This window comes from Balearica regulorum, chromosome 20 (assembly GCF_011004875.1).
Source record: "Balearica regulorum gibbericeps isolate bBalReg1 chromosome 20, bBalReg1.pri, whole genome shotgun sequence".
NCBI classification, from domain to species: domain Eukaryota; kingdom Metazoa; phylum Chordata; class Aves; order Gruiformes; family Gruidae; genus Balearica; species Balearica regulorum.
The window spans coordinates 5577577-5600329 of NC_046203.1; the positions used below are offsets into that span (position 1 = coordinate 5577577).

General features: G+C 36.2%; 2 protein-coding genes across 16 annotated transcripts in view; one reads left to right on the forward strand and one right to left on the reverse strand.

Moving 5' to 3' along the window:
• The window catches only part of RALGPS1 (Ral GEF with PH domain and SH3 binding motif 1), a 137390-nt gene that overhangs the window by 62783 nt on the left and 51854 nt on the right, over positions 1-22753 (forward strand). The gene's annotated exons all lie outside the window — the stretch shown is intronic.
• ANGPTL2 (angiopoietin like 2) lies at positions 1349-22163 on the reverse strand. 4 transcript variants are annotated; one of them, XM_075772666.1, is made up of 7 exons: positions 21579-22136; positions 15268-15525; positions 11765-12623; positions 7838-7903; positions 4502-4695; positions 3990-4260; positions 1349-2994 (listed from the first exon to the last, which is right to left on the reverse strand). In XM_075772666.1, the coding sequence occupies exons 3-7, from the start codon at positions 12570-12572 to the stop codon at positions 2795-2797; spliced, it is 1539 nt and encodes a 512-aa protein (XP_075628781.1). In that variant the 5' UTR covers positions 12573-12623; positions 15268-15525; positions 21579-22136; the 3' UTR covers positions 1349-2794. The 4 variants fall into 4 exon arrangements, with proteins under 4 accessions (XP_075628781.1, XP_075628780.1, XP_075628782.1 ...); XM_075772665.1 differs by lacking the exon at positions 15268-15525 and having other exon boundaries at positions 11765-12621; positions 21579-22163; XM_075772667.1 differs by lacking the exons at positions 15268-15525; positions 21579-22136 and adding an exon at positions 12890-13138 and having other exon boundaries at positions 11765-12621.

Genomic DNA, 22753 nt, shown 5'->3' on the forward strand with positions numbered 1-22753 from the left:
TGTTTTTACATTGCTGAACCTGGATAACTAGAGCTCAAGAATTCTGCATAGACTTCCTGGGCCAGAATTCCTGTCTTTGTATTAGTGACCCTCAGTGGATTTCTCTTCCGTGAACTCATGCACTCTCTCTTTTAAACGTGTGTAAACTCCTTGCATCCACAGCACCCAGCTGGGAAGGATTTCCTCAGCTCTGTCCAGTACCACATTCTTTTGCTTGATTTGAGTGTGGTATTTGCTACCTTCACTAGATCAAACCTACCTTGTTCTTTATGCAACTTCTTGAGGCTACTCCTGACATTATGGACTTCAGTCGTTATCTCTGTTGTCTTCACACTAAATCTTCAGTTACATCCCTTCCAAAAGGCAGAGTCCTTGGATTACTTGATCATGCCTTGTGCAGATGCCACTTGGCATCCTTGATAACCGTCTGTGGCAGCGCTTCAGTTCTGTATCCTTTTTTAGGGGAAGAGAGTGCACGTGAACTGCACACAAAATTCAAGATAAAAGTGCACGTCAGATTTATACAGTGGCTTCAACAAGTTTTTTGTGTCCTGCTTAATAATTCCTAACATTCTGTTAGCTCAAAGTTTAGTAGCAATCAAAAAAGCAAGTTGTTTTCAGGAACTGTTTATTGTAATCCCAGGATCTTGCCTTTATTGGCAATTATTTGTTCTTTTCATTTTATATGGAAAGTCAGGACTTTTCCCCCCCTGTATATATCACTGTCTATAGATTTTTCATCTTCTTACTGTCCGAGCAGTCTGTCTCATAAATCCTTCTGCATTTCCTCTCAGTCAGCCCCTCTCTTTGTTCCCTCAATTAGTTAATATCAGCATATTTTTGCTCCATTGTTCACTCCCATTTTCAGGTCACTTATGAATATGTTGAACAGCAGGAGTCCCAGCACAAATTCCTGTGGATAAGTCAGCTCTGCTTATGTAAAACATTTCTTATTAAATAAGTTTGATGGCCATCCCTAATGGCTATACTTTAAAAAATGTGTTGAAAAATTGGTATGAGTTTTTGAAACTTCTTTGAAAATAATTTCATGTTTGAAGGAATGTTTAGCTTATCAAAAGAGAATATTCAAAGGGGACTTGTTCTGGAATTTTCATATGACCTATACAAATTTCTTCCTCCTTGGGAATGTGTGGCAATTTAGTATTTTTCTCAGCTAAAAATTGTTTTGGTTTTGATGTCAAAATATTTAGACACTTCACACACATTAATAGTAGCTGTGTATCAGAGTTGGTTTGAGTCATGAGGCAGAGTGGTGTGAAATTAAGTAATTATCATCTATTCTTTGCTATGAGTAATCTGAACTAAAACAGGATGAAATCTGGACATGTCAAAATAACATTTGTTGCTTTATTAAAGGATTACAATATTACAGGGGTAATCTAATATATTAATAACCCTACTTTCAGTTATATACAACACATGCTACGTGACACGTCAATTTAATGCACATTATACTGTTGTAAAGAAGTGATGAGGTAATAAGGGAAAAAGTGTGCAAGTACGTGCACACAAACGCACAGTATCTTACAGGCTTACTGAAAAATATATTGAACTTCTAGAGGCTTTTGCTCTCCCTCTTACATGCATTCTTTAACTTGTATTTTTTGTAGTAGTTGCTCTTTTGAAATGGGTGTTAGAACAATCTGTTCTAGAAACCTACCTCAGAAGAATATTAGAATTATCCCAGTCAGTATTTAATAGTTGTGACTGACCTCTAAATATAGATAAGTAAATCTATTTAATAATTTGACAGTAATATAATTGTGAAATATGGTAAATATAACTTCTCTTGGCTAAAGGTAACTTCTTTATATAATTTTCATTTACTGGCTAAGGATATTAAGTAGTTTATTTATTGGTATCCATCATTTGCCTGCAAAGTTGGATAGTCCCTTTAAATTATATCCAGCCATTTCTAATTACAGAGGCTACACAGCAGGTGATGACTGAAGTCGGGTACAAAATACTGTGGAGTTGTTGTGTAGTATAACATGTTGGCTATACAGCACATTATATCTGTTGTAAATCTGGATTAATTTCCATGTGCAGGTAGCTACTTCATTTTGGTAAGAAAAATCATTAATGTTTTTAGTCTAAAGTATTTGAATCAAATGTGAATTCTAATTAATAGGAGCAGAATATTAAAATGCTCAAAGTGAAGGGGAAAGACTGAATTTATCACAATAGTAATGGTTTGAGTATCTGCTCTCAAAATCAAATTACATGTATTAACTTTATTCATGGCAGTTAACAAAGATTAAATTAGAATAATCACACTAATGTACATATACCAGCTACACAGTTCAAAGGATATGATTTCCTGTGTCAAATGATTGCTCATAATAATAATAATAAAACTCTTGCTGTACAGTTTGTAATATTTCCTGTATTTGAGAATATTTATACATAATATAACATACAAAAATATTTAAATGTTGTGGCAGTATTTTTACCATCCAAACTTAATTTACAGGGAATAAAAACCAGAAAGTTTATCTACAGTCCACCTAAACCATCAGTTCTAAAAGACTGAATGTAACTACTTTTAGTACCAAGAGGTGTTCTGAGTGTTATGTCATTTCAGTTCCTTTTTTTTCTTCAGCTTTTTTTTTTCCTGGAATAATTCTTAAAAATACAATATACAAGCCCTCACATCTTAGCAATAAATGTACAGTATCTTACATTCCTCATTTCTGCAAAGATAATTCCAGATAATACATCATAGCTTTATGTGATCTTTAGAACAAGAAAGCAAACCAAGAGAAGAATTATTTCAGTGGAATGTGTTGGGGTTAGGTCTTATCATCATAACAACTTTCTTTAGTGAATATGATCCCCCCCGGAATTCAGCCCAGTAAACACCATCCTGATACCGACTGCGGTAGTGTCCTCCACGATACCAAACTCCATTGAGATTTGAATGAGCACATGCATTGTACCACCATCCTCCCTTCTGGTAATGAGCACAATTACCTGCAAATGAAAGCTCTGATTCAGTCTTAGGAGCAAATGAAAGATCTTACAGCAAGCAAGCTAAGCAGAAAACAATTTTTTTTTTTTTTTTTAAACTGTGTGTTTAACATGGTATTTACATGTGGTACAAGGTGAATTTAGGCTTCTTCAGGAACCAGCTGTGTAGTTAGGTTCTACAGATAGACTCACTAGTGTTAATCTCCCTTGCTGGAAAATTTGTTTGCGTTACTGTCTTAAACAACCCCCTGTAGCATATTTTACAGACCCTTGATTAGTGTAAATGATAAATATTTCAGTGAGAATTTTTTGTTCAGTGTTAATACGTATTGGGGGCCCCAGTACAGGAGAGACATTGAGCTGTTGGAGCAAGTCCAGAGGAGGGCCACGAAGCTGATCAGAGGGCTGGAGCACCTCTGCTATGAGGACAGGCTGAGAGAGTTGGGATTGTTCAGCCTGGAGAAAAGGCGGCTCCAGGGAGATCTAATTGTGGCTTACCAGTACCTTGAAGGGGCTACAGGAAAGATGGTGAGGGACTGTTTATCAGGGAGTGTAGTGACAGGACAAGGGGTAATGGGTTCACGCTGAAGGAGGGTCGATTTAGATTAGATGTTAGAAATTCTTTACTGTTAGAGTGGTGAGGTACTGGAACAGGTTGCCTAGAGAGGTTGTGGATGCCCCATCCCTGGAAGTGTTTCAGACCAGGCTGGATGAGGCTTTGGGCAACGTGGTCTAGTGGAGGGTATCCCTGCCCGCAGCAGGGGGGTTGGAACTAGATGATCTTTGAGGTCCCTTCCAACCCAAACCATTCTATGATTCTATATAAGGGTTGACACATCAATATGTGCTTCGTAAGTTACTAACTGGCAAATCACTAAAAATGTAATTTCTCTTTTTTGTGTGTATGTATCACTGTAAGTATTTTTTTCTTTTAAAAAAAGGGAAAAAATAAAGAGGGGAAGGGCAAAAAAGCAAGGCAACTGAAAGGGAATTGGTACCTGTGTATACATCATGGTCCCGGTCCAGCGTGGTGAACTGTTTGCCATTGTGCCAAGTGAAAGAATCTCCTGCGTTGCCATTGTAGCGTCCCAGTCTCAACTTGTAATACTCACTTTCTGGTTCCAGTCTGAAGCTAGCGTACTCAGCAAATACTTTTCGACCTGACCAGTCTTCCATTGTTATGAGCAGTTTGTAGTTGCCTTGATTTGTTAACCAATAAATATTTTCTAATCCAAGCCAATATTCTCCATCTATATTACCAAATCCTTGCTGTAAAGGAAGCAAGATAAGCATGTTAATATTGTGCATCTGTTTTAGTGCTAAATCTGAGTGTATTATGAAGTAGAAAACCACAGTAACTTATTTTATAGACACTTTCTCTTCTGGAGGGGTAAATACACAAGTTCCTTTTCAAGGAAGCTGTCGGCCAGACTCTAAAATCACCTCTTAAATTAACTTTACCAATAGTTTATAGAGGGTAGAAACCATTAGACTGCTCACTTGTCCTAACCTTGTATGTCTCCCAGTTCCTGAAAAAGTTGACAGACCCATCCAGCCGCCTCTGAATGACTGTCCAGCCACCAGGGTCGTGCCGTTGATCACACCAGACCTGCATAAGCCGGTTTGTGTTTTCTGGTTTTACAAGATAGATGGAGCTTGTATCGTGGCCGTCTTCTAATGCTTGTAGGCAGTCTCTCCAGGGCCCTGTGTCAAAACAGAAGGACTCTGCATCAAAATGCAATTGAGAATATCTTTAATGCAGGGCGGTATTTGAATTGGTAGTGCTTTTACAGTAGATTTGCTTCTGCTGAGTAGTGTGTTTTTCCTCTTATTGAAGGTAGAGTGTCCACTAAGTGTTTTCAAACAGATGCATATGTTGTAACTTTATTTCTGGAACATTTCATGGTGAATGACAGATAAAGGTAGATATTTATTTATTTATTTATTTATTTTTAAGGCAACTGCACTTGTAGCATTGATTATATCTTTAAAGAAACTTAATATGAATGACTCCGTACATAAGGATTAATATTAATAATTTCCTTTAGAAAACAAAATGGTAAGTTTTGCTTTGTTTCTGTCTTTGAGAAATTCAGCTTTTTAGATCCCCAAAAATGTCATTGGCACAGACATTAACAATGAACTGGCAACATAAATTAAGAATGTAGGTGTTACTGTGGTCACCTTAATAAGTGATAACACAAAATAGAAATTAAAACTTGTAACATGGAATGCCCACTTACATAGTGAGAGAAATTGTAGATAAATGAGAATACTTTTAAAATATTTTGCATTCACAGAAATTACAAATAATGCTCTCCTGTTTTCAGAAGGAGAATGCATTTTTTTTTTCCTTGAGTTTAGTAGAGTCCATGAAGAGCTTAGTCTTTTGGAAAGTATTTTACATTCATGATTTTTAAAGACACTTTCTCCAGTGGGAAGATAGTTAGATTCCATTTTAAAGAGTCTGAGAAATTTAGATATAACTTATTTGGGACACTGTGTTGATACCTGCAGACAGACTCCCCGAGCTGCTTTGCTGCTATCCTCATATAGCCTAAGTAGAGAAGTGAAGTCAACCAGAATCCTCAGGATTACAGACCCTTGATTCATCCCTCCCCCTGAAGGAGGAAGGCTTGTCAGATCTTTTCATCAGGAGAAGCATATGTTACCATCAAGAGTAATTTCTCTTGTAAAGTATTTCAGTTCATCTACCCTTTTTCATAATTCACTGTCCAACACTGGTAATGGTAGAACTACGCTTGTACTCAGTAAATGACTTAGTAATAAATTAGTATTATAGAAGCAACCTCAGTGTTTTGGGGGGTTGGGGTTTTTTGGTCTTTTTAACTAGTTAATCAAAAATTCAGCGTGCCAGGAGGCAATCCAAGTTTTTGGTGTGTGGCCATGCTGGGGTGTTGTTTCCTTAGTCATGTTCACAGACTGTACCTAGAGTGCTGCTTCTAAGTCTCTTCTCCGTTTCTGTTGTGGCTAAATGTTCAGATTCTGGCAATTTAGATCCAGATGCAGTATTCTGTGACACAGTTGCATGGCTTATGAGAAGTGGAAGAAGACAAATGTAATGAATGCTGGTAATTTAAATTGTCTTGTTTATTTTATCCCGATGCGTACATAGTGGCACTTGTCAAAAACAAAACAAAAAAGTTCAAAGTCATTATTGAGGCAACTCCTAAAATAGTCAACCACAGATCTTTCATCTTGCCTTCACATAAAGAAATATATAGCAGTATATGATGTAATATTTACAGCTTTCTAATCTTGCAGTTCCTTCCTAGGCCATGTGGCAACAGTGCTCTACTGCACGTGATTCTTTTCTCTGAAAGTGCTTTAAGATGAAGGTAAACTATTATGAATACTTCAAAGCAAAGTTTGCTACCACTTTTCCATGCCAGGTGTTTTTAAGTCAGATAATAACTTCCCAAAATTTTGATCAAGGTGTGTAGTCTGAGATTTGTCATCTGGCATCAGAAACAAAAGGGAACGTACTGAAGGCAACTGGCCCCAGCACAGATCTCCGTAACATGGTTAGCCCTGCCTAATGAAAAAAATAATTATTAAAAGAGATTTTTATAGTTTATTTATGTGAGGCTTTCTTTGTACTTTGTAGCAGCTTAACTTAAACACCTTTAGTAAGAAACCTGTTCAGTGCTTTCTGGAAATATGTATGTCAACTGTATGTTGACCAGAGCTCCATCTGCATAGGCACTGAGCCCTTCAAATTATCTCTAAAAGTGACAGAAAATTGGTATTACAAAACGCAAGTTGATTCTTATTCAAGGTGATTGGATGATGATACGTGATTCAGATTTGTTTACTGTTTGTTCTACTGTTTTTAGCATTATTTTCTATCAATTAGTGGAAATTATTTTTTTCAATGTCAAATTTGCCACCTTTCATTCCTCACATATTAAGGCAAGTTTTGGTGAGGGATTCCACAGTAGTTAACTGCTTCATATTCAGTTTCCTTTAGAACTCTTGGGGAATGTGGTTTACTCTTTGCAGTTTTAGTATTCACTTCTTTCATTGGCTTTATAACCTCTTCTACCAACATTTCAGTTTGAGATAAGTCCCGCAGAGTATCCTCCTTGCCACTAACCTAGTCAACTCAGGAACCTCAAAGTGTCCCCTCAGTGAATACTCATATCAAAACTAATTTAGATTTTCTACTGTCGCCTTAATTTCTCTGAGTATATCTTTTTATCTTTCCCTGTAAACTGTCAGGCTTCCTGCTCCTGATACGTTAGAAATCAGATTTATTATGCCTTTTTTCCCATTTGCAAGTTGTTCTTAAGATTTTAATAGGTCTTTATATTTAACCTGACAGAGAGTATGTTCTTTTCTTATTTCCTCATTTGGACATGACTTCAGTGCTTTGAACAATGTTGTCTTTCTTACAGTATTGCTCTTTTACCAAGCTACTTAACCATGACAAGATTTCCTCGTCTTCTCAAAGTCATCTTTTTGGATGGACGGATAGTTCCCTATTTCCAATAGAGTACCTTTAAATAGTCTCTGTGGTACTTGAAAACATTTTACCTCTTCAGTTAATGCTTTTAGTTTATGCATTGGTGTTAAAATATTCTGCTATTCTGTCCTTTGTGTCTCTAAGTTTCTGACAGGCTAATATATGAAATCTAGCTAAAACCCCAACTTTCTAGTTCTTGTATGTTCTTTTTGTTTGAGTTTTTTGGTGGTTTTTTTTAAGTAGTGATATTTGGTTAGAAGTATATAGATGTTTGGTTTGGCCTCACATATATATTGGCCTAATATTTGTGTGCCCTGTTTCAACAATCTGTTTTTCAGATTACATTTCAGCATTTCTTACCTGAATTTTGTTCACTGCTCCTATCCAAAGATTTTACTCGATGGTACAAAATCTGCATTGCTTCACCTAAAGGATATATCAGTTTAAACCATCTGCTTCATTAAGTCATAATTATCAGTATGAATATATAGTCTGTTGTACTTAGGTTATTATGTATGTTTATTTTTGTATACTAATGCCTTTTTTGAAAAAGTGCGTGACCATATAAAATTAGCATACACTGCCTGTTAATATTGCATTAACCTTAGCATTATTACTTGCTGTTTATTATTTAACTATTTAACTTTACTTTTTATAATGCAGCACAGGGTTAAAATGTTTGTCTCCAAGTTTTATCTGGTAGAGTATAATAAACTGGTTTGTGTACGTGGTTTTTTTAGGAATAATGTCTTCTATAGCAATTGCACAAGAAAACATACATTTTATAATTGGTATAAGTGGCTACTAAATGTTTTGTTCCCAGAAAAAGATTTGTTGATCTGCTGGGTAGGGATGATGAATGAAATTCATTTGATTTTCAAGTTCAGCTTTCATTTGTCTGGGGTCTAGTCATCTTCCAGTGTTGCACTAGCAAATTTATACAAAGGAAAATATTTTGATAAGCTATTCAGCTAAGTCTGTTTTATACAGAAAATGTAGTAATGCTTCACGTAATAGTGTTTGTCCTGTTGTGTGTTGAATTCTGCACTCTAATAAATTGTTGTTTCAGATCTACTTGAATTATTGACCCTGTGGGCTAAACTTTTTGGTGGTGTAAACAAAACCCCATTGTAAAACCACATAGGCTTTTTGCATTGGCGTATTAAAGCTTGTAGTTGTTAAGCATTAATGCATGCAAAGTTGTTGGGGTTTGGTGTGTCGTAGCCCTACGTCCCCCCTCAAGCCTGTAGGCAATAACTCCAAGAAGGAGTTGTTGTTAATGTCACAGCTAAACCGTTTCATCCTGAAGTCTTTTATTAGGCTTTTAGCCCTTTCAAGCAAGTCTAAGGAGCAGGGTTCCTAAATAGGACTATAGAAGTTTTATTTGGAATTCATATTTTGCTTAGTAGAGTGGGGTAAAATACAATTGTAGTTATTTTGAACATTCTCTGGTGTTGACATTAGGTGACTTACTGGCTATTTACTAATTTTTTACTTTTTATTTTTCTGTAGAATTTCAGTGTTGTGTACATGTTCAGTATTTTGCAGACAGAATTAAACTTACCCAACTTATTCTTTTGGGCATGCGTGGGAAACAAGAATGCACAAATAAGAATTTGAAGTAAAGGATTTACTTATAAAATTGCAAATTTTTCTGCTCAAAATCAAAACTTTTTTTTTAACATTTTCCTTTATTTTTGCAAAGAGCCAGCAACAGGAACATTGGGGCGTTTTTTATGCCTCATAACACTTTTTGGGAAAGGCATGGATCAAAACATGACACTAGTCCTTCCAGAGAAATTAACTTGTCTATTATAAAGTGTCTATCTCTAAAATTACTTTATATCCAATGATGATGCCCATATTTTACAATGTATTTTTTCAATTTCTTTTCTCTAGAACATTTTACTATGAGACTGGGGTTCTTTAATTTATCTACATCATGTTTTTATGATTTACTGCCAATGTTGTTGTTATGCAGTCATCAGCTTTTATGTCTCTGTTGAAATATCCAATGCTTCAAATATTCCTAATAAATGTTTAGCAAGATGTTACTCTTCTGTGCCTTGCCTCTCAAATCTGGCACATTATTTTTTGTTATTTGGCTAGTTATTTTGGCTTACCTTTGTGAATATGGAGAAAATACTCAGTTGTACATTTAAATCATACTACGCAGTAAATCTATAATAGGTTGGGAAGGACACTTTAAACATGACAGAGAAATACTTCTAAATGACTGTCTTATTTTAGATCATAGTCATAGTAATGTTTTGTTCTGAAGGACCTCCCTCTGAGTGCAGGCGTGTGGGTCTTATATCCTAGTACTGTATAAAGTCATTACAGAAAGGGTTGCTACTCTGAAGATTTTCAATTATAAGTAACTTATGAAGTAGGTTGTTTCAAAAGTATGTTGAAAAATGATGAGCACTTTATGATAAGTGATGTGTGTAGAACTCTGTAAGTTGGTTAAATTCATTTCTGTGGCAGTTCTTACACTCTCCAGTTCAGATTTCTGGTTTCTGACTGAGGTAAACGTGACTGTGCCAGTCATATTATTGATTGGCCAGCAACAACAGATACTGCCCTTTATTGAAAAAAAAATAAATAAATAAAAAAAATTGGGCAGCAATTATGTAAACTTCCTCTATACTATATGTGCTGCTGTTAGGAGAAAAGAACAGTTCTTTTGCTAGATCTGTCTGGTAATTAGCGTTTTTATTAATATAAAATGTAAATCTTCCTTCTGAAGTATTAGCATGCTTTACAAACAAGGGTCATCTTATCTTCCCTTGAAAAAGTGAGAGCAGGTCACCTCTTTCAGATAGGTAGTTTTGATAAAATCACCTCTAGGGAGTCAAGCAGACCTTTAAGGAGTTGGTCATGAGTCCATAGTCATGAATCAATGTTTTCCTTTGCAAAAAAGTATGCTATATGAGGATAGATCAAGAAAAGTGCTATGGACATGAAGTAACTTTTCTATTCTGCTGTGTGATGGTGAAGCCTCAGCTCCAGTTTGGGTACCTAAAAGCACAAGGAGGATGTGGACCCATTAATGTGTAACAGGAAGGGGAAAGGTCTTGAAAGAACGCTCGAAAGATATTTCACTTAGAGAAAGATCGGGAAATATTGTTCTAAGCTTGAACCGACTTTGAGGTCAAAGTCAAAATGTAATTATTAGAGAGGCCATCCTGTAGTGTATTGCTCCAAAGAAGTTGTAACAGACCTGATTTCCTCCTGACTTTTTTTTTTTTTTTTTACTTAGAACATTAGAATCTTTTTTTTTTTTTTTTTGGCTGAGGTTCTATATGCCACAGTGCAAGCTTTGGTGAGTTCATCTCTGGCAATATTGTGAAATAACTGCTTTGTAGCAAAGTATGTTAGAGACTGTGCTTTAGCCTGAAACACCTGCTCAAGTTTCTTTCATTATGGATGTTTCCATGGAGAAATAAGTCTTATTTTTCTTTTTGTTGTTTTTGTGGGTTTTTTTAAAATGTGTCAGTTGCATTATTTGATAATTCTAAAGAGTTTGAGGATTTCATTTGGAATATGTTGTAAATATTTTTTAAAATATGTGGGACCATAGGCAAAACTGGATTCTTTAGCTGTTACTATTTTATCATGTAGATCAATTGATCTCTAATGGGATTTCACATGCCTATAATCTTGCTTATGGCAGAACTCCTAAGACTCTTAATGAGGGCTGCATAATATCCTTTACTATTCTACTACTTGCATCCCTTTGCTCCTGTCTTAGAGCACAAGTGCCCTATGTGAGGTATAGAGCAGATTCCAGATTTTGATAACAAAAGTTATCACATGCTGGATCAACAAACTTGTAATACCTTCATAAATGTTTACCCAAAAAGTGTCAAACCCTTTTAGATATCTTGAGTTATAGCAGTTCAGTCTTGGGCACAGGTAAATAAAATTTAGATGATTAACTGTTGTTTAGTTTCTGCAGCACCTTTATCTCATAAATGGTGGGTTTGTCTTGGCAAAGTAACATGAGAAAAATCTGTGGAGCTAGTGTTCTGGTAGACATTCAGAATTCTTTTTTTTTTTCTTTCTTTCTTTCTGTGCTTGTACTACAGTACATATATTAAAAAAACACAAGATAGATACACAGACAATGTCAGATCTAAGAAATCTCAATTAGTTCAAAATAATTAATTTGCATTTATTTTGCTAAATAAATCAATTCTGTCTGCATTGTTTGTATTACAATTAAAATGTTGCACACTGCATATTAGCATAAACTAATGTAGACATTTCAATAATACTACTTACCGGATGGTTTATCAGTTGAAGTTGGAATACTAGTAACTGCAGGCATGGTTGGTAAGGTAGGTGGCAGAACCTTTAAGTTCTGATCACTCTGAATCTCATTAGTAGATATCTGGTTAATAATGCGATTGTAAGTAGGAGGCTGGTACACTTTATTTGGTGGCTGTGGAGTTTGTGGCAGTGGCTTTACGGATGGCATTCTTTGACAGTGTTCTTCCAGTTGGGCAATTATTATTGACTGATTATTGGCAATTGACATCAAATGTTGGTACTTGTGCTCTAAGTCTTTGTATTTGTTTGCAAGCTGCAACATATCTGCAGTTTGGTTCAAAATCTTATTCTCAAGTTGAGAAAGCTCTAAGGCGTTGTCACGTTTTCGGATAATTTCATGTAGCAACTGCATATAGAGTTGTGTGACACGAGAATTCATATTTCTGCTCTCTTTTCTTAAGAGCTTAACCTCATTAACAATCCCACCATCCACCTCTACCAGTTGCTGGAGAGTTTCTATTTGTCTCTTTTGTTTAAGAAGTTCATTGTTAAGTAACTGTAATTCTTGTTTATTTACCCTGTTTTCAAGTAGAACTTCAGGCTCCTTAGAATTAACACAAATGGCACCTGTCACTCTCTGCTGAGGTACAATAAAGGTGTAAGTGCATTTGTCCTGTGTGTCACTGGACCGCTTATATCTGTTCATATAAATGAATTCTTGTTCTGTTTCCTCATCATTGCCTTCAAATTCCTGCGTTTTGCTTGCAGTAGCTCCCACAACAGCTATTAGCATTAAACAGATGAATCTTGTTGTCATCATGATCCTCTAGTTCTGGTCAAATATTCTTCTGCAAAGAACTTTTAGAAATCTGTTTTAAAATAAATTTAACAGTAAGTAACAAATAGGAAATCAATGCAAACTTACAACTGATAATCTGCTCTAAAACTTTCAAAATACTACATAGTAACTAGTATGTCTGTGTACAGATGAGATTTTTCTTGTCCAGCATGAATTTATGTTGGCTAAAGGGGTCATCATGGGGACTAGATGTATCGTTCTGTGGCCAGAACTGTGGTTACTAGTTGCTAGTTTGTCTAAAGCCTGCCAAGAAGCACAAGAAACTAAGTAATAAATACCAGGATTTGAAGAGTCCTTTCTTCCAGGCAACTACCACAAAAGTTTCAGAGATTGGTGTTTTCATTTAAATATGAATTATATTTTCATTTCTTACAGTCAGAAATATACCCTTTAAATGTAAACAGAATGTAAGTTAATGCATGCTGTTAAAAGTTCTAAAAATATCGAATAGCTCATTTGCAGTATTTTATAGCTGCATGTATTTTGCAGGAGATACAGCTTAGATGAAATGTAACAATTTTACTTTAGTTCACAGTATTGAACCTCATAGTTTTTAAAAAAAAAAAAAAAGGAAAAAACTTAGTCCTTAATAATTATAAATTAAAAACTCTACTGCCCAAATATCATAGGCAGTAAAATCTGTTGTTTTTTTCCAGACTAGTAAAATTTACAACTAAAATGCTTATTGGACTCTCACTGGAGACCTTGTCTTTACGCTCAGGGTGGGCATTTCCCTTCCTAGTCCCTTCTTAGAAGGGGAAAACCATGTGCACATGTGCACGGTGGACAGAGATGATGTCCAGCCACTAAAATTCTGTACTAGTGTTTGCTGACATACTGCAACGGTACCCTTTTGGAGAAATTGCTCTAACTTAGATCTCAGAGCAGATTCGTATTCAAGGTGGAAATTTGAGGCCATCACAATCTCTTAAAAAAAAAAGTCAATACTAGAACTTTATGGGCAACAGTCGTCTTGGAAACATAAGCTTAGCGTTGTCACTGCTGCCAGGAATGCCCTTGTCACAAATCACTCTCTTACCAGCTGCTTGAACAGCACTTTGATGTCGTGTATTTCTAACAGCTTTATGTTGTTGAATTTTAATAGGCATGTGTATATATAACTTAGTTTTCTTCAAATAAATAAAATGGGAGGAAAAATGCAGTGTGGAGCTTTTTCAGTGTATAAAGCTTCCTTGATACTTTTTAAAACCCAAAGTAGTGTTACCATCATATTTTCTTTTGCTTGTAAAACATTTCACATGGAATAACCATTCAGTGTTTAAATAACTGTCACCTTGCTGCTTGGTCATCTTTAGTACAATGAAAATTTCTTAAATAGCATGAAATGATGATAGTAACAGCTGTGAGAAACTGGAATGAGTCCAGCTGAGCACAACCAACATGAGGAGCTGGCAGACATGATGTATGAGGAGCAGCAGAAATAGCTAGGTTTGTTGAGCCTCCAGAAGAGAAGGTGAAGGATACATCCTGCTGCTGTCTTCAACTACTTAATGGGTGTTTGTAGAGAAGATGAATTATTTTTGGAAGTGCACAGCGAAAGCGTAATCATCAATGGATACAGATTGCATCAGGAAAAGTTCATTTTGGGTTTTAGAAAAAAATAATTTCAAAATGAAGGTGACCAAGGACTGAAGCAGTCACCTAAAGAGGTAATGGAGTCGCCATTCCTGGAAATACATAAAGTTTTGGGTTAGGGAAGGCTCTGAGCAGCCTGATCCAATGCTGAAATTAGTCTTGCTTTGTAAGACTAAAAGTGAGCTCCCATCCAGTCTGAATTGTTCTATGACTCTAGGCAGCTGCTGACTTTTTAAGAATTTTTTTTTTAGAGTTTCAAGATAATGATGGCTATGCATGCTTAAATAATTATTCATACTGAGAAGAGATACAGTTGTCTGTCATTCACATTTTTCTGTTGTTTCGAAATAAACCATAGAAGTTCCTGTAAATGCTTCTGTAAACGATTCAAAGAAAAGTGACCAGGACTTGATCCTTCTTAAAGTTTCTGGATACATTTTTGCCTCAGTTTCTTATTTGGAATAAACTCATTTTCATTTTGCAAACAGAAAGGAATTGTGCTTTACAGAACCTGTCAAGAATCTTGAAAACATGATGGTTTCTGTAAGGGAATGTTATTTATTTGGAGCCCTGGAAAACAGGGAACATAAATTCACCCCAGACGGCTTTAACTTGCATAATCAGCATTTGCACAGCAGGTCACACTTGGAAACCCTGGCAGTTTTCCAGGCCTCATATTTCTGCACAGATGGAGCATTTTTGCAAATGTCTCACATATAGGTGTAAAATGGGTTTTATTTCACTGTTTGAAATGAAATATCTGTGTTTCCCCCCCTCAAAAACTGTAATTATTGTGACCACCAAAAAGAAACTAATTTTCTCCTCAGAGTTCACTTGTCTTTGCTACAGCATCTCATATCTTTGAGCACAGGATTTGGGGTGCACGTTCTTTTCCAGGCTGAAGAAACACAGAGCAACATATAACAGTTTGATTTTTCTCCAATTTTTTTAAGAACTGTTTAAGAAAAAAAAAAAGAACAGTGTTCATCAGCCTCATCTTAATGTATCAGTTCAAACATTCAAAATAGAATAGACTATTTCAGTTGGAAGGTACCTCCAGCAATCATCAAGTCCAAATGCCTGACTCCTTGAGGGCTGACCAAAAGTTAAAGCATGGTATTAAGGGCATTGTGCAAATGCCTCTTAAACACTGACAGGCTTGGGGCATCCACCACCTCTCTAGGAAGCCTGTTCCAGGGTTTGACCACTGTTTGCAGATGGTAAGCCATCAGTGAATGACATCAGCATGATTAGACTGTGCTGAAATGCTTCTCTCTCATGATCTTGCCTGCATGCCACCTTTTCTAAGGTGTTCTTCCTATAAGAAAAAAACATTGCAAGGAAGAGTACATTGGTAAGAGAATGCTCCTGTACAAATAGAAACAAGAACCATACTATCTTCAGATATCCTTCTTGCAGTCTGTTTATGAAGCAATCTTTTATTGTCTGTACTTTTTCAGTTTAAAAAAAAAAAATGTTCAGAATGAGGCCTATTCGTTGCATATTGTGATGGACTACATAATATAAACGGCATTTCTTCTTTTCTGCAGTTGGATTCAAATGAAGTTCATAACCAACATGCTTGTTTGAACAACTCTGATTAATCTTTCAGGGAAAAAAAAGCTTGCTGGAGGAAGTGGGGAGGGAAGCCAGAGAAACAATTTTAAGGAAGGATGTAATGCTTCTTAATACCTTCCTCTTTGAGTAGGAGAACATCAGATTCTTAGGACATCAGAATTCTTTCCCATGGGAGAGGGAGATCTTATTTATTTGATGTCTAACACACTAGCTTTCAGTTTTCTTGTTGCGCTCTTGCCAAGTAATTGCTCATACTCTGTACTTAACTAGTGCTGTTGCTTGCTGATTGCTCAGTTCTTCCAGTTTCTCTGGCTCAGCCCCCCCTTCCTCTCCCAGTAGCTCTTCTGCAGCGGACTGGGAGGGAACAATATTACTGGGGCAATATTTGTCCCCAGTGCAAAATTCCACTTAGGTAGCTGCAGATTTTTCAACCTCACTGTTGCACAAAACTACATTATATAAAAGCTTGCTCACAGGTTTGGTGCAAATTTCCTTAATTACTAGAAATACAGCATGTCTGTCTCTTATCCTTGTGGACATTGACAAAACTTGAACAAGCAAGCATACAAACAAAAAACCGGAGAAGTGGAAAAAATACATGTAAAAAGAAAGATATGTCTCATTTTAATTAAAAATCAGATAGAACTTCTAATTAGAAGAATTAGGGAAGTTTGAAGGAATTTAATTTCTAGATTCTGGCTGTTCAAGACTTGTGTACTCATAAAAGCACTTCTCATAGGAGCTGAGCTGGGACAAACCTGCCCTACTACAGGTGCACCTAAATCCAGTTTTGTGTATGTTTACCCTACTTGGCAGTATATATTACTTTATTCAGGCAAAATATTTTTATTCTGCTTGTCTTTTGCCAGTATAACTGCATCTGTATGAAAACTTTTGGCAGCAGTATTGTGTGGGTTATAATCATAGTATTTTTCATACTCCAAGCCAGCATAAGCACTTTGTAGACCAAATGTTGGCCTATCTATGTATGTAACTGGAAGTAGGTAATAAGTTGGTTTACTCATTCATTGGTTGCCCAGCTGAGGATGTTCCCATGATCTGGTGAAAAAAGAGGAGATGAACTTTCTGAAAGGGATATCAGATGTTTCAACATTTGATTGTTTTTTCCTGTCCCTTAAAGGGAAAAAGTATTGGCTTTGAAATATTTTTCTGTCCTGTGCTCTGTCATGCTGATATGGGACTTTTGCTTAGTCAAAATATATTTGTAACAATCAAAAGGTATTATCTTGAAATTTGTATGTGACATTTCAGAGAGATTCGTGTATTTTACCGTCTAAAATTATACAAGTGTTTCACATCCTATAGTTTCTCTGTCATGATCGTGAAATGATAAAGGTGAAAATATTTCTACATACAACGTATTACTGTTTGGCGAAATGTTCACTTTTTTTTTTAAACAGCTTACCTTAAGAGGAAGCATTAAAGTTAGCAATGTCAGCACTGTGGCCTTTTTTTTTCCTAAGCTACTTGTAACAATATACACTTTTCATTGTGGGTATTCCAACATGTATACCTTTTTTCATTATTTTTTGTTTCTGATGCCATGCTTCAGAGGATCTTACTTTTACAAAATAGACTGGTTAACTATCTCTTTCAGGTTTTATGAAACATTTTACTTATCCTTGGGATTTTTGTGTATGAAAGAGAACAAAGATATGTTTTCATCAGATGAAAAATATGACTTGTAATAACATAATAAAGTATCATTAAGCTTTTCTGAAAAGGCTAGTGGTAGCCTTTCAATGCTATGGCTGTTTTTTGTTGGATGAAATTTGTTCATAAAATAAGCATTTGCAGTATTACTCTGGAAAGAAAGGTGTTTATGAAAGCCCAAGTATATATTGTCAACACTGCTGCACCTAGATCTAAAGTGGTTTTGCAATGTTGAGTCTTTCAGCCATTGAGAGATTGGCATCTTGTTTCTGGGAGTTTATAATATGTTCTTTTTACACCTATACTTTTCAGTGTTGTGTAAAAAAAAAAAGAGCTAAGACCGTAGGAAGACCACTGGATGGTGGCTGAGCACTGAGCTCTATTGTGCTTTACTGTGGATTACGAGTCAGGTCAAGGAGGAAATGTTCTGACATTTAAGGAAGACATCACCTGTACTATAGCATTTTGGAGAAATACAAAAGTAAAATAATGATCTGTGTAAATCTTGCGTGGAAAACCTTAACTGAGACAATTTCATACCAGAATATAAATTCTGTGCCTTAAATTGCATTGGTATGCGTTACTCTTACAGATAAGGAACATAAAAGAACCCAGTAGGTAAAAGCAGTAGAACTGCTTCTTGCTGCTGTTCTTGTTTTTCTATATATAGTAAACTGTTATTAAGCCAGAGGACTGTAGGTATTAAAGTGTGATGCACTGAGCTATATAAATGCAGCTTTTGTACAAGTGATACGTGACACTGTCTAACCTTGGAGACTGCTTTACAGAGAAGGCAATTTTCTGTGCAAAAACACGGATGTTGCACAAGGGGATTTCTGGGGACTTCAAGAAGTATGTGAATTGCAGCATAGTTCAATTTATTGCAAAGATAATCTAATTAAGAAAAAACACTACCACTTTGTTTTGAGGAGCTAATACATCAGAATCTGCTATATGATGAAGATAGCAGCAATTCTCACTTCAGAATGTTAGAATAGATTTTTAGTGGCTTTTATGTCGTGGCTCAGGAAATAAGGAGTCATTTTTAGTTTATGGGGCTTCAGTTATGATAATCCTTGTAAACAAGGTGAAGGAATAGGTTTCCCATATGTCTTTTTACACTTAAGCAAGAGTCCTCAGTAAGATGTCAAAATTGGATTCTCCAATTAAGTCATTGCATCTTGAGGTTGTTTTTGCAACAAACTGCTACCATTTTCTGTCATTGTCACACAACCTCCCTAAAAAGGCTCCCCAAGTATTACATCCCTTAGAAAGTTAATTGCAAAATTTGGGGAGTTATTTTTTATTATTTCAGTCTCTTTTCTGTATATGGTTTTATTTGTGTCTTTTTTTTTTAATAGGTGACTTTCATTTCATTAAAGAGTGGATAGGCAAGGTCCAGCATTCAATTTATTCCCATCCTTGTAAATTGCTCTAACTCAAGGGCTTCTAGTCTAGAGCCTGAATCGTTGAGAATGTGTGCAGGTCTAACACACCAGAATTAAATGCACCATAATTAAACTGATACTTCGGACCCTTTTAGAAATACTCAGAGGGATGAAAAAACACGTACATAAGACAGATGAGATACGCACTTTTTGCACAACACTGATATTTTCTGACATTTCCCTGTATGGTTGATTTGACTTACAAGAAAAAAGTAGCAGTGATATCCTACATACAGATGAGTTTTTCTTTTGCTACACTAAATTGCTCTGTTACAAAATTCAGTTCTGTGGTTAATCTGCAATTGTGTGCTGGTCATATTTAATGTAATGAGACTAGCAGTCATCTGATGGGCTGGCTTTTCTTACATACCTTACGTGCTATGGTACCTCTTGTGCGGATTCCTCAAGCATTTAGACATATAAATGAAGGCATGTTCACAAAAGGCATAATGTTAGCTATTACAGCATTTATTCTTGAAAATATAAACTATTTTATTTGATAGTTTGATAATTGTTCATTCTAAAGAAGGAACATTAAAAACTAGCAACAAATCTTCACTGTTTCTGCAATACTTTGGCTTTGATATTAAAAGGGGGTTTAGATTAATGCAGTTTTACATTTTAATTGGATTGTAAAAGATAATGGAGCAAGGGTGTCAAAAATGTAACATCCTGCTATAAAAAGATCAGAGGGTTTGGTTTTGGTTTTTGTTAACAAACATTAGTTTTTACTTCTGTGGAGTCCTTTGATAGTTAGTGCTTGTGGACTTACAGTTAGCTGGCATGTTCCAGGCACCAGGCCAGTAATATGATCTGGATTTCACAACACCATTGTGATAAGATAGATAAGCATGAATTTTCTGAAGTTGCTTTCTTTCTTACTCCCTGCCCCTTTTTCTCAGAGCTCACGCTCTGTTCTTACTCCTTCTCCCAAACATTCTCTTGCATGGAATTATATTAATCCATCCTCTCAATTTTTTAGGTAGTCTTCATACTTAATGTGATTTATTATTTTTTGCTCTTTTCTAAGCAGAGTGACTTCCACTGATACAGGTTGTCTTTTAGAATTAACTGGTATAGTTTGATTTTTAGATGAAGAGTACAGCTGTGAAAAACCTGAACACTGATTTTTATTTTTTTTTCTCAGATTTGTAAAAGGAAACTGCAATTCACAGTGGAAATACAGCACAGTGGTATGCATGCCACATGTTTTAGGAAAAGCTTTAAAGTTTGTTTGAAGTTTTAAAGTAAATGTAATAGGGCATAGGGAAGGGCTGACACATAATAGCTTGCACTTTCAGTTATGAAAACGTGATGTAAAACTAAGTTGAAAAATTTAACTCCAGACTTTAGGGAGAATGATTTTTGGGTTTTTGCCATTAGTTACTTGATTCCATTGTAAGCGGTGCCACGCTGACAGAAACCAATTAATTGTGTTAGATACTTTTATTATAATGCACTCTATACTCAGGTTTTGTGTCCATTTAAAATTGTGGAGAAATTTTGGTTCAAGCACTAGTTCATTCTTCTTAAAAGGAAATACTGTTTTCACTGAGGGGAATGGATGACTGAAGCAGTGCTTCAGAATGAGAGTATCTTAATTAGCTCTTGGAGAACTTTTGTTTTGAAATACTATCAAGTGCTGTAAGAAACTTCAAAAGATTATGTATCTTTTGCTGTCATGTAACTTTTTTCCAAGTTTTGGCAAAAGATACTTTTTTTTGAATTACAAGAAGTACAAATTTTCTTTCTGGATTACCAAGAATTTTAGTCATGTTCTTTGTGGATTGTTCTTTGTGCTTTACTAAAGTTCTGTCATAGATGTGGAATGTAATTATTGAGAGAGCACACTGCTTTTGTTGTTACTTCCCTTAACAGCGGCCTCACCTTATTTTCACTTAATCCAATCACTACCAAAAAGTAGTCATACTGTGTGTGCTTACATGTGTGTGTGCACATTGTACATAACAGCCCTTAAACAGATTCCCATTTTAATAAATGTGAGTCATTTTGCCCATGAAAAATAGTAGTTAGATCATACAGTAAATACTTAATGCGTGCACAAAGGTACTCATATATGCTAAGTTCTTTTTAAATGAAATTTTTGCAAAATCTTTCAAATATTTGTTGTATAGACTCTATTAAAGTTCCAGAACTCTTGTATCTCCTTCATCAGACATGAGTGTAAGAGAGACTGAACGGAGACTTCATACTTTTTAATACAGGTAGTCCTTTAGAAAAGTTATAGAAGTTAGTATGTCCTAGAAAGTTTGTTGAAAGGCATATGCATTTTCAATGAGTTTGAGGAAGCATGAAGCCCAAAGTTACATGCAGAATTAAATAAGATTTAAAAAAAAAAAAAAATTGTATTCTTGAAAATAATGGCAAGAAGGCTTTTCGCTGCCTGGTATCATAAAATGTCTCAACGATCTTTACAACTATATTTTAATGTGTTTGTTTTGTTGGGTGGGGTTTTTTGTTTTGCTTTGTTTTTTAAAAAAAGGAAGATACAGGCTTGCTGATTTATATTAGGGAGCAGTAATATCTTTGACAAGCTCACATTCAGTCATAGGCCAGTCCAGCTGGCTGGCTTTGCACACCAGTCGGTCCCTGGACATACAAAACCAGCTGCACACTTTAAACGCAATCCATCTGCGCTACCCATTCTTACCCTGTCTCCTTTGGCTTCTTTCTTCGGTCCTTCGCGTGCTTTCATCAAAGGTTTTCAGAACAGCTCGTCCACCGGAGTTGTGACATCTCTCTCAGCTGGTTGTACCGAAAGCGTAGCTCTTCAGTGGCCTGGTGTACAGCCGGATAGCTTTGTGTGCGATGCTGGAGTGAGACAAGGGAATAACTAGGTGATCTACAACATTCTTTCTTTTCTTCTCCTCCGTTTTCCCGCACGATTTTTCACAGCTTGGCTACCCAGGCTAAGCCACACATCCACACCGCGCTACTGTGGCAGCACAGTAAGAGTTTCTTTTGGCGAAAGGGGAGAACCGAGCATTCCGGTTTTAAAGTTTGGAATCCATCATTTCATGCAAGGCTAAAGCAGCCTTATTTGAACTTCAGCTCCTTTGTGGTAGACTTGCATCCTGGTAGGGGGGGGGAAAAAAGGCAAAAAAAAAAAAAAAAAAAAAAAAAAAGGCAAGCCTGCACCAAGCTGACAAGTTCTGGTTGGACAAGCCGTCTTCCTCCTCCCACAGACACCGGGGCTCCACCAGCGACCGACGCCCTCAGGCCCCCGCCGCAGGCAGCGAGGCCGGCCGGGCCCGCCCGCGCGCTGTGACCTCACGGCTGGTGGAGCGGAGGGGGGGGGGGGGGCGGGCGCGCGCTGGGCGGGGGCGGGCGCCGCCGCTTCGGTCATTTCTGTCAGGAAACGGCACGTTCCCAGGAAAAAAGGGGGAGAAAACTGTCCGAATTCAAGCGAGCTGTTCAAGTACTCCAGTGCAGATTGAGAATCCATAATTTGGCTGAACAACAGTGCTTTTTTATTTTATTTTTTTTTTAACGTTTGCTTGTGACTCGTGTTAGTAATGTAAAGCACGTTTCTCGTTTGGTTGCTGCGAATTCTTACTATTTCCCTAGAATCTTTCTAAAATGTGCTATTGCAGAATTTTCTGTGCGTAGAATACTTTTGGTTATTAGCTATCACCTCTGGTTTAAAAAAAAAAGGTTTTTTTTAATTAATGTAAAATTTGTCTTTAAGGTGTATTTATAACTTGCTGGGGATCTTGCAAATAAATGATCGAAATTAAAAGTAAAACTTCACAATATTAAAAACTTCAAATTTTTAAGCTACTTTTTTAGTTTAGGAAACCAAACTGTTGTATACTATATTATATT

What these genes read in the sequence shown, in the direction of transcription:
- ANGPTL2 (XM_075772665.1), bottom strand. Translation starts at nt 12,572, where the DNA reads ATGATGACAACAAGATTCATCTGTTTAATGCTAATAGCTGTTGTGGGA. An exon ending in TTCAACTGATAAACCATCCG is followed by an intron (nt 7,904 to 11,764) that starts GTAAGTAGTATT and finishes TATATCCTTTAG; the next exon opens with GTGAAGCAATGCAGATTTTG. An exon ending in GAGCAGTGAACAAAATTCAG is followed by an intron (nt 4,696 to 7,837) that starts GTAAGAAATGCT and finishes GTTTTGACACAG; the next exon opens with GGCCCTGGAGAGACTGCCTA.